Source organism: Alligator mississippiensis, chromosome 4 (genome assembly GCF_030867095.1).
Source record: "Alligator mississippiensis isolate rAllMis1 chromosome 4, rAllMis1, whole genome shotgun sequence".
Classification (NCBI taxonomy): Eukaryota; Metazoa; Chordata; order Crocodylia; family Alligatoridae; genus Alligator; species Alligator mississippiensis.
Window position 1 is genome coordinate 65,989,714 of NC_081827.1, and position 12,290 is coordinate 66,002,003.

Genomic DNA, 12,290 nt, shown 5'->3' on the forward strand with positions numbered 1-12,290 from the left:
TCTCACCGCTGCCGGGCAGTTCTTGCTGCAGCCACCCGGAGCTCTCACTTGGGTTGCCCTGCTGCTCTTCTACACTGCCACCACTGCCCCATGGGGCAGCCCAGAGGTGGCAGTGACAGTGGCAGAGAGGACCTATAGGGCAGCCTGGGTGTGCTACAGGTGGCTGCAGCAAGAACAGCCTGGCAGCAGTGAGAAGAAGGGGCTGCTTTCCCCTGTACCAGCAGCAGGTTTTGCTCAGCCGCTGCTGTTGCTCAATGTGGGCAGGCAGTGTGGAGCAGGCACAGAGCGGGCCAGCGTGGGGCTGTGTGAACGGTTTCCAGCTGGTCAGCTGCAGCCAGGGCAAATCCGGAGTGGGTGCAGGCTGGGCTGTGGTCAGGGCTGGGGCTGTGTGATGGTGGTGGTGGCAGGGAGGAGCCACAGGACACGCGGGCTCTGGGTAGTTGTGGGAGAGGTGCTGACAGGCTTAGGGTGCGCCCACTGGCTTGCTCGCGCACATGTGGCCTCCCCTGGACCAGCTCCTTTGCAATCATCCCTTCTCCCAGCAAAGCCACACTAATCCTGAGGCTTGGAGGCGGTGGCCCCAGGAGCTCGTGTATACTGCATCCCCAAGCCTGGACCCTGCAGCAACCACTGCTGCTGCAGGGGCTCATTGGCTTCCATGGCAACAGTGCGGGAGGTGGGGAGCATGGCAGGCCTGGGCCCAGGTGTCCCCAGTCTCTAGGGGTAGGCAGAGCGGAGGCTCCAGTAACCAGGGCTGTGGGTGCTATAAGCCACTGTCAGCAGCAGCCACAGCCCTAGGGCTCAGCAGACCTGTCTGCCCTGCACACAGGGAGGGCTGTCACCTTGGGGCGCACGCATGCCTGTGTGTGTCTGTCACGCACACCCCACCATACCCACACATGCTCCCCCATAAACACCACACCCCCTCACACCCCTCCCCACTCACCCCCCACACCTGCACACCCACATGGCACACCCCCACACGCTACCACACAGACATCCTGCCCCCTCAACCACATCCCACACACAATATTCAGGAGTAAGACTTTAGTTTGAGCTATTTTGTAATTGCTTCTATACACACTACACAAACACATGTAAGTAAGGGCAAAAATATTTTTTAAATTAAATATGTTATAATACAGCAAAAGCTTTGTTATCTGGCACCCAGAGGAATGGGGGGTGCCGGATAACAAAATATGCCGGTTAACTGAGAGCCTGTTCAGGCCACTGCCTCTCCTGCCACATCCAGGGCGTCACCACCCCCCCTCCTGCCACATCACCGCCCCTCCCGCTGCATCCCCACCCTTCCCACAGGCCCCGAGGGACAGGAAGGTGGGCCCCACACAGGCTGCTATACCCCGGGCTGTGGGGGCTGGGTGAAACTGGAAGTGCCATGATGGGCACTTACGGTTTCACTGTTACCTTACAAGCCAGCATGCCAGTTAATAGAGCATGCCGGCTTATAAGGTGCCAATTAAGGCAGCTTTTACTGTAGGTGTTTGATTTTTAGTATATGATTTGTTTTTTGTCTGGTTCCAAGATGGCAAACCCCGTTCCCAAAAGGAGTAATTTTAGGGGCAAGGGGAGGGACTTCTGGTGGCAAAGGTCAGGGGTTAGGGATGGGATTTCCAGTCCCAAGATGGCAACCAGGGGTGGGGCACCTGTCAAGGGTAAAGGCTACCCTTGCGGCCCTCAGCAATTCACCAAAACTCATTAAGTGGCCCTCCAGCCAAAACAGTTGCCCACACCTGCTATAGCTGCTTTTATTGTACCTTATTCAAGCATAGACCTAAACCAAGGACCTAGTGATCTCATTTTGTTATTTTTCTACCAGCAAATAGCATCTAATTTGCTAAATGAATACACTGTAGTTCATTTAGAAAGTGTGCAACAGTGAATTCATTTTAGTAATGAGTTTGCCTTTTAAGCTGCTTCTAGGATTTATTTTCCTTTCTCTTTGACAAATTGTGCTTTTAACCTCAGGTTAAAAAAACCACGGAAGCTACTTTACAAACAATACAGGACATGGTCACCATCGAGGACTATGATGTTTCAGAATGTTTCCAGCACAGTCGCTCTACAGAGTCTGTGAAGTCAACAGTCTCAGAGACATACCTGAGCAAGCCCAGCATTGCAAAAAGAAGAGCTAACCAGCAAGAGACTGAACAGTTCTATTTCATGGTATGTCCAGTACTTTCTCAGCCAGGTGACAGAGTCCAAACACCTGTAGGAAGCATCTTTTTCCAAAAATGACTCCTGAAAAGGTCCTGGAATTTAAATGACATATATAATAATCCCTTAAATCTTCATCTCTGCAGAAATTCAGAGAATATCTGGAGGGGAGTAATCTTATCACAAAACTTCAAGCAAAACATGACTTGCTTCAGAGGACTCTTGGAGAAGGTAAATGATGCAGAATAAGCTGAAAAATTATTCTAGGGTGTGTGATGAACCCAGTGAAATATATAAAGTCCGCATAGGAGTAAAGTACAGCCCCAGTGCCCTGTTAATATAGGTTTAATCTCTTTACCAGTCACCATTTTGCTCCAGTGATCAGACTATAAGATATAAACTACCTTTATTTCCTCATGAGAGGTTTTTTTTCTGTATGAACATATCTGTGGCCAAAATAATATATATGGGAATGGAGCTTATTGAACAAAAGATGTCTGTTCTGATTTGAGACACAATACACTACTGGACATACTTTGATACTAGTACTGTACAAAAACATACTGCTTTTTCTTCCCAATTTATTTCAGATAGTTTTGTATATATGGAGATAAAATTTTATGAATGCCCTAGTCTACACATTTAGGTCTACTAGAACAGGAGTCTACACCTGTGAATCCAAGTGTAAGGCCAGGGTCTAAAGACTGAAAGGGTGACAGTCATCCTAACAACCACCACCTGTGTACTTCTGCTGCTCAGCTGATCCATGGTACTGGGTAGAGGACAGCACTTCCTGACAGCTCTCTGCTAGACAGGCTATCAGGGAGCCAGGGGAAGCAGGTGCCTCTGCTCCTTGCCGTAAGATGGAAAACTTTCTAAGCTGGAACTTTTCCCCAGGCTGGTGCAATTCTGTGTTAGACAGGTTTCACTGTATTTGGATTTTGGGTAGTATGCTGAATTCGTTATTGTTCCATGTATATAGCTAATATACATGGATAAGTAACTTCATTTATTGCAGATGATTCTTATTCACTCTTACTATCTAGCCAGTGTAAGAGTTATTTGGATTTTTATAAATTACAAAGAGCACCATCCAATGCTCTGAATATCCTTTGACTTTTTTACTTAAATAACACTAATAAATAGATTCCTTAATTACTCCTAACCAATCAAATAAAATACAGCAAGAACTAACACCTCCTCCATACCAATTCAGAACCAGCCTTCATTTCATCCAGCCTCATTTCTTCAACATGGGCAAGTACCTGAAGCTTCAGAGGAAAATGCAAGAAACTTCATAGGCAGATGTGGGATAATCTGCTTTTCCCAATAGGTCTCATCCTTGATTTAATAGATAGAGGGTTGGTTTAAGCCCTGGAATCTCAGATTTTTGACATCTCTTCCAGAATATGCTAGCATTAACTAGTCTATTCTAGGTATTCTTGTTATTCATATCAATGTCCTTCCCCTTTTAAACTCTCATTAAATATTTTGCTTTACTGACATCCTGTGAGAGTTCTACAATTTCAGTATGCAGTGTGTGTGTAAGAAGTGTTCCCTTTAATCAGTTTTGAATTGGCCATCTTTTCATTTATCTGAAATGGATTAAGGAGAACAAAAGTTTCTGTCTTGTGTGTAAGGATCATCAGGTCCAATAAACACTGGCATACAGTAAAGGAGAAGAACTAACAGCAAGTTTCATTGTGGAGCAGTGAATAAGCATCTGAGATCTTTCTAACTACTTTAACTGAGGGACCACCTCTGAACTCTCAACCCCCATAGTCTTCCTAGTTAGGGAGCACCTCTATATATTCTATCACTATATTACTTTCTCATTATCATTAATTATTTTGCCTATTTTTTTCACATCCCCTCTTCCCTATGTAAACCCAGCCTTAAAATCTCTTTTCGTATGAAAATTTTTCCTAGGTTTTATTATTCCCAAGTTTAGCAATATGCTTTTTGAGACTACCTTGCACAAAGCCTTCTAAATGAGGCAGCACCACTGAGATACATACCATGCAGCAGAACAGTATTATATTTTTTGTGTTATATTTCATCCCATTTTTTATGTATTATAGGTCTTTCTATACTACTCAGTAATGGCAGCAGGCAGCACTAGACTGAAACATACTGCATTTGCTTTACATGCGCTGCTGCCAAACCAGAAGTTGTATAGCCACCTCTCAAGCTTAGCATGGCACAGCATGTGTACCAGGAAGCAAAATGATTGTCTTTTTTTCCATTCAGTTACTGAAGTGTTCAAAGAATTCTAACATAAACCTCCCATTGCAGAAACCATGCATGCTAGATCTTGTATTATGACCATCATGGTGTTTTACTATTCATTTTTAATTATCCTTTTAACTAGTTTATATGGGATGGATGTAAGACTTATTGCCCTCTGGTTCTCCAGATTGCTCCCAGAGACTTAATATAGATGCAACATTTGCCACTCTAGATCTTCTGGATCTTCTTGTGCTTGTGCTACACTACCTTGTAGTGCAGATGTTATATGATTTCACTTAATGTTAAACAGCATTGACAGTGGCGAGCATGAATATAACTGCATACAAAAACAAGTTCCTATGTCCATAATCTACACATGATTTTTTTTCTTCTTCACTGGACTCGTTCAGGTCACAGAGCTGAATACATGACCACAAGGTAAGATGTTTTTAGCTGATTTATTTTGTAGAGAGCTACAGAGATGATAAAATTTTAAAATGGAAAGAATTAACAATTCTTTATGAAGTATTTCATGAAGTATTACAAAAATAACATTATGATGAACCAAACTGTAAATCAGTTTATGCGCTCCACATTTTAGTGTCCAAGATAATGCTTTTACAGCAAGCACATTGATAAAGGTCTGACCAATGTATCTATTCCTGGAATTATAAAATATCCTTGTGAATTGTTTGAACAGTGTCAAATATGTGAAGTGCTGAAATACAGCTGTTGGAAACTTAGCTTTTTTCGCAGGGGAATAGGTAAGAAATACTTTTGAATAACCAAAAACTTTTCTGCCTTCTCACACCCATCTGAGCATGATATACAATTGAATGAGAACCAACATGGGGAGGGATTAAGAGGTAATCTGCCCCTTCTTAAATTTAAAACTGAGGAAAGGTGCCATCTGCTCTGACTTGCTTAGTTCTCCTGTAGCAGGTATTTTAATGGGTCTAGTGCAAGGGGTTACAGGGATCCTACCATACTACCCATAATTCTACATAGATTCCGTTCTGCCCATCTGTAGGATTCAACTGTCTCTCTCAAATCCTTTTGTCCTTTTCCTGACCCCATGAGCAGGTGGACTAAGAGTGCCAAAGGGAGACCACTCTCTGTAAAGACCTCAGCAAAATCCCAGGTCACCTTTACCTCTGAGAGCTGGTCCTTTTTGCCTTTATTCACACTCAGCCCCAGCTGCAGGCTGTGACTAACTAACCATTCCTGCAAACTTCTGACATTATTGTCCAAGTGCTGCTTCAGTTAATTGCCTCCCAGATTTTGCAAGGAAAATGAAAGAACCACCAGGCCACTACAAAAAATATCCCTCCTAACCACAAAGCAGGGATCAGTCACAGCTGTAACATTTGAAGACACTCAACTCCTATACTACAATCAGAGACAGTGAGGGAAGGGCAATATGTTCCAAAAAGGCCAGTGCTTTAAATTAACAAATTGAGGAGTTGGAAAGGCCAGTCAGCTCCTTTTTACTCTGGCCAGGTAGTGATGGGTTGAGCTTCGCTCAAATATGCTGTATACCCTGCATTCCCAAGCCAGCCTTCCCACTTCCTTGGAGTTTAGTCAGGAAAGATCCTGCCTTGAGCAAGGAACTAATGATGTCCCCTCAAAGCTTACTTTCCTATTTCCTGTGAGTCCAGGCAAGTCTCCCATCTGATAGCAATGGATGGAAATCATCCACACTGTTTGTTTCATAAGGCAGCTAGCTCTGCTTGGGTATAGTTTTTGCTTCTGCTAAAGCACTTCTGTAACAAAAACTTCTTCAAGGGTAGAGGCCTTCTTTAAAGCTGAGTTAAGTCATTTTGAATAGTACACCAAGCCAGATACCTGGCACCACTTTTTGAAGTATAATAATGTTCTCTGCTCCTGCCTGAAGAACCATAGAAACAAGTTAATCTGATTGGCTCTGTAGGGGAAATGGTAATTGATTAGACATGCAATGCTGTCAAGCGCACAAACTAAACAAACTGAGTTAAGAGAGAAACACTTATTTCTGTAATCCCTTTGAGTTGTAGTCATCAGATGTGTTTTGTGTAACGATACTAGGAAGACATCTTGTAGACAAAGATGTTGTGTGGGGGGGTTGTTTTTGTTTTTATGTTGCTGGTGTTCTTTAATTCCTCCAGCTAATTTGCAAAGTGTTTCTTTCCTTGTGAAAAGATGTTGACAGTATGGATGTGGGAGGCTAAAGCTGTTTAACAGTTACTGGCACTTGTTGGAAATGTCCACAATTTTGTTTTTGAAGTGGGGGAGGAGTGTGATGAGTAGCTCTTATTTTCATTTAAAGTTTATCCAGCATGAGACAACTTGTCCGCTTGATAAAAGAGGTGCTTAGAAGGCTGGTAGATCCTGCTGGGGTTGGCAGGCTGGGTGGCAGTTTCTGCTGCATGGTTCATGCATGGCAACACAACATTAAGCTGTTTCGGTCATTCAGTGTTTGAAGAAATGGGTAGAGTAAAACTATAGCTGAGGATTTGTGAAGAATGTCAGAATTATCCATGAGGACATTATTTATCGCAGGGTTTTTTTCCTCCTCTTTAACTAATTATATTACACTTAAATATTGTGGAATGTCTTTATTTGACAAATGCTGATTTCGTTTTCCTTTTTCCCCATCAGTGTTTTATTCTATTGTCATGAGCTTAACAGATATTTTATATTATTGCGTGACTTAATTCTACCTTGCTCAGTAATCATATTCCCTCCCCTTAGGCCTCCAAATCTTCCCCCTAAACCCCAGAAACACAGGAAGCTCAGACCCCGATCACAATATAATGCTAAGTTGTTTAATGGTGATTTGGAATCATTCATCAAGGTACTGGCACCAGCCATCTGGGTGGCTGATCTCAACACTTCTTACTATAATGGTCAAAACCTCATGTGAGCTGAGGTAGATCATTATGTTCAAGTCTGTCTTGGGGTTCTTTTCTTTCCCCATTGATCAATATAATACTTCCTGAAGTCAGAGGGAAAGAGGAGAATACATTATTTACATTTACATCCCTTACAATTTCTTTAATCAAAGTACAGATGGTAGTGACCTCCTGGGGTTGGTTTTTTTGGGGGTTTTTTTAGGAATCTGTGGTTTATTAAAAGAAAAGATGTAATCTTATATTCCACTAACTGACATGATTTACTGTTTGCAGATTTACTTGAATTAAATCAGAACCCCACATAGAACCAATATGATGGTGGCTCTGAAATCAGGTTTTGATTTCCCATGACTTTAGGAATCAATTATATTGTGTGGAATTTTGAGGATCACTATTCTGTGCCTTGTATCTTTGCTGTATTTACTATCTTCTTCTTTTTCATGCTCCTATTTCTAATAATGCTTCTAGTCGAGGACGAAGGAATTCTCACACCAGACATCAGGTATAGTTCTAGTGGAAACAAAGCTGCCTCTTCCTCACTATCGGGTTGCATTCATGCCTGGCTTGAAATTAGCTTTCCTGATAACCTGGAAGGGGAAATTTGCATTAAGAAATTAGATTGGTTCAATTTTGCGTGCTGTACTTCTAGGTCATGAGGTGATGAGCTTCCAATTATAAATAGTCCCTCTTACATTAGCCTCTAATCACTGATCAAAAACTAGTGGTAGACTTGCAGTCAAATGTTCCATGTTAAAGAAGAAAGTAAGCTTCCAGTGAATAAGGGGCACAGGATACTTAGCATGTATTTTACTTAGATTGTGATGGGCATTAGCATGCTGTATTAAAAGTTATATATGTTCTGAGCAATCTCATGGTAGTGTTTACTACGCTGTGCTAAGTATAACATGTGACAATGTGACACAGCACCAGAACCGATTCAAGACTCCAGTGTGGTGTGGGAGCTGGGACTGAGTGTCATCTAATTGGTCCCAGCCCTGGCATTACATTGGAGCCCATTGCCGGTCACAAACCTGGAATCTGGTTCACAACTCTGGTACGGTGCTAGTGCTAGGACCCACAACCAGCAAACTGTGCTGGTATTATTTCCATGGAGTGGTTGGACAGTAAGTGAAACATGTATTAATATGATCTGGAGATGCTCATCCCCCAAAAAGTCCTAACTTTGGTACAATACAATCATACTTAATATGATCCAGTTGTAATTAGCATGTGTTTTACTGCTTGAGTGTGCAGATGTTCACATTTTAAGTGCAGTTAACATCCTAACTGTGATGTGTTCTAAAGCCCTATGGTTTAGTTCAGCAATTAAATTTTAAAAAAGGTTATCTTAGCTGTCAGCCTTCCTTTCCTTGTTATGTATCATCACTAATTGTAAATACATACTTTGCAGAACACATTCCACTTTCAGTTGCACCACTGCTGTCCGACCATCTTCTGACTGAGCTTTCAATGACACCTGTGCAACTGTACTGGAGACTGATGATATTGCAAAAATGTCTTTGTGTGATAGAGACATGCAGTATAAAATACAGCATATTATGCAAGAGATAAACATTAGCTCATCAAAAATTACCTGTACAGAAATAAGACATGCAATGCTGTAAACCAGGAATTAGCACACCTGAATTTAAAGATAAAATTTCACGATTATTACTGCCCTACACCACAATCCAGATCTTGAAATAGGAGCTCTTGGAAGAGGTCAGTAACAAAGCTTAACCCCAAAGGAAGAGCCAGTTCCAAATAATGCCAGCTCTGCAGGGGGGTAACAAAAAACCTAATGACAGATTATTCGATAATGTTTTGGGGGCAGTGTCCCAAGTCAAAGACTAAACTTTTACTGTGGAAGAACTGAATCATTTTGACCTACCCTACAGGTTTACAGCTAAAGAAAAGTGTCTCTTTATCACATAACTGACTTCAGATATGATTATCAGTCTACCCGAAGGTATTTGTTCATAGCAAATATTACATCTGAGTTCATATGAGTGGCAGGGGTCAGTGTTTGGGACACCTAACAATCAGATTCATAACAAATTATTTTCCAGCAAATAGATCAAAATTTCAGAGCCATTACTTTTGTTTAGCAAAAGAACTGGACAACTGTGGTAGTATGGACAGAGTCAATGTTTCAATTCTGTAAGAAGGCTCTAAAAACGTGCCTTACAACAAAGTCATTTTTATGTTAGTAATTTCTTACTGCAAACAACCCCCTTTTGGCAGCTTTACATTCCTGCATAGTAATATGCTAACAGTAAATGTGCCGTATGTATTCTAATATGCTGTTCTTATACACTGACAGTCAAGGTACTCATTGTTTTTAAGGACTACTGTATTCTCAGATTAGCAACTGGACTGTTTCTTATTTTACTGGTACAGAATTAATCTAATTGTTGGCAAATCGCAATACAACCTAAAATGTGATTTTGGGTGCAGGTGCTTTTGTTAATTCATTGCTATCCAGTTTTCTCTAGTCTTAAAAAACAAAGCAGCTCTTTAGATTTTTAAAGTAAAATATGGAAATTCCTATTATTTAAAATAGCCTAATTGCTGGGATCAAGAGAGAGAAATCCAGTAAAGCATTACAACTAAGTACATCAAAACAGTAGTTAAGCCATTTCATCAAGTATATTGTACCAGATTTCACCATTTTTTCATGTATATAAAAATATCTATATTTGCCTACTCCCTGTCAGTAGTAAACTGGACAGAAAATTGTAGAGGCTTGGCTTGGAGGGTCTCTGCCTGGCCTTAATCCTAACCCTTCCTTTCCTTTTAATTTAGTTTTGTCACAGAAATGAAGGACTCATTTGTAAGAGGAAAAGAAAAAGGGTGTATATTTTGAGATGCCAGGTTTTTTCCTTCATTTTACTTATGCTTTTGTAACTCCTTTTTTGCAAGTGCTTTAAAATGAATTTGTTATAGACTAAGCAATTAATATTTGCAATTTCTTTTAAAAAATTGATTGTTTCCAAGATAATTAACCTTTGAAGGTATTCATTATGAAAATGTCATTTTTCAAGCATAAACTATAACATATTCTGAAAAGTATCTTTAATTGTAATGATTCATGTCCTCAGTGCATAACTTATAACTTTTTCAGAGCTATTAACATCTCTATGGTAAATAGTACCCTTTTTTTTTTAATTCCAAAATACAGAGACTAAAGACTGTAGCAGCCCTTTAAAATGCTTTAGCAAAACAGGCAAATAATACTTCTGGTCAAATACTGCCTTTCTGCCACCCACAGTTCCTTTTTTTAACGATCGTTCTTTTAATGAAACAGAATTAATTCCATGGTAGTGATTCAAGTTGCCAAAGGCAAAATACTTTAGAAATGGAAAGTTCAGATCCTTCAGTATGTTCCATATCAGTATTAATTCCTGTTCATAATCCCATTAAATTTAATTGAGGATCAGCCCCAAAAGATAGCAAATGGTGCATCTCACCTCTCTTTCAGTCTAGGTTCTTCTGACACTGGAAACACATAATGGATTTCCACAGAGGAGGAACATGTGCTTCTAAAGCTACACATTAATGTGTGTGCCCCAGGATGGGTCCAGGGCCATGCAGCCACACCCTCTGTCTCCACTGCCACCACTGTCTCTGCTGATATTAGTGCAGGGGGAGCCCCCGAGCTGCCCCTGTTACATTCCAGCCACAGGCTGTGATTGTGGAGGGTCTCATGCCCAACAGGGAACAACAGCAGTGATGCACAGTTTCCTCCTTCCAGCTCCCAATCCCTACCTGTCCCTTCTGCAGTGGTGTCTGTCTCCCCCTCCTCCCCACAACCGGTGGCTGGGGCCAGATGCTGGAAGGAGGAACCTGTGTGCCAGCACCACTGTCCCCAGCTGATGCAGGCACAGAAAGCCCCAGAATCCACACTGAAGGGAGCAGCTGTGCACAACAGCAGCAGTGGCAGGCAGGTTCCAACATCCAGTGCCTGCTCCCAGCCAGCAGAGGACACTGAGGGAGAACGCAGGCTGGAAGAAAGAAACTGTTCTGCTGCTGTTCCCAGCCTGGCACCCCATGCAGCTGCTTCCCACAGCCCCTGGTTGGAGCAGCTTTGTCCCCTCACCCCCAGCCTCCAGGTTAGCTAGCAACAGCAGTCATGGCGTTGGTGGGGGCAGGTTCCCCCACCCTTCCATTTATGTTTCATGGATTTAATAGATTTCATAGACATTTTGTGCTGGAAGGGACCTTGAAGATCAAGTCCAGCCCCCTGCCCCAGGGGCAGGAAGTCAGCTGGGGTCAAAGAATCCCAGCAAGATAAGCATCCAAGCGTTTCTTGAATGAGTCCAGAGTAGGTGCCTGCACCACTTCTGGAGGAAGTCTCTTCCAGGCCTTGGGGGCTTAGACAGTACAGTAGTTTTTCCTTATGTCCAGCCTAAAACGGTCTTGGAGGAGTTTATGACCGTTGGTCCTTGTTATCCCTTGAGGCACTGTGGTGAACAGGTGTTCCCCCAGATCCTGATGATCCCTTAAGTACTTATAGGCAGCCACCAGGTCACCGCTGAGCCTGCACTTTTCCAGGTGGAAGAGTCCTGCAGCTCTCAGCCTCTCATCATAAGGCCTGTTCTCTTGCCCTCTGATCATGTGTGTGGCTCTCCTCTGGACTCTCTCAAGCTTCTTGACGTCCTTCTTGAATTGTGGAGCCCAGAATTGGATGCAGTACTCCAGCTGCAGCCTCACCAAGGCCGAGTTCAGCGGGAGGATGACATCCTGGGATTTACTTGAGAAGCATCTATGGATGCAAGCCAGAGTTTTGTTTGCTTTGCCAGCTGTGACATTGCATTGGTGGCTTATGTCCATTTTGTGGTCAGTCATGACCCCCAAGTCTCTTTCAGCAGTGGTGCTAGCAAGCGTAGCACTGCCAAACCTATAAGCGTGCTGCAGGTTTTTTTTCCCCTGAGGGTGGAGTACCTTGCATTTTTCGGTATTGAACATCGTCAGGTTTATATCTGCCCACTTACT

General features: G+C 42.5%; 1 protein-coding gene across 3 annotated transcripts in view; it reads left to right on the forward strand.

Moving 5' to 3' along the window:
• Positions 1–12,290, forward strand: part of SRGAP1 (SLIT-ROBO Rho GTPase activating protein 1) — a 246,350-nt gene that overhangs the window by 189,925 nt on the left and 44,135 nt on the right. Inside the window, exons 9-12 of one of the 3 annotated variants that reach the window (XM_019493050.2) lie at positions 1,987–2,184; positions 2,322–2,406; positions 4,815–4,842; positions 7,135–7,237. In XM_019493050.2, coding sequence (XP_019348595.1) covers positions 1,987–2,184; positions 2,322–2,406; positions 4,815–4,842; positions 7,135–7,237 — 414 coding nt within the window. Of the gene's footprint in view, positions 1–1,986; positions 2,185–2,321; positions 2,407–4,814; positions 4,843–7,134; positions 7,238–7,763; positions 7,798–12,290 lie in introns of all 3 variants that reach the window. The other 2 variants (XM_014595919.3, XM_019493059.2) reach the window with 2 other exon arrangements.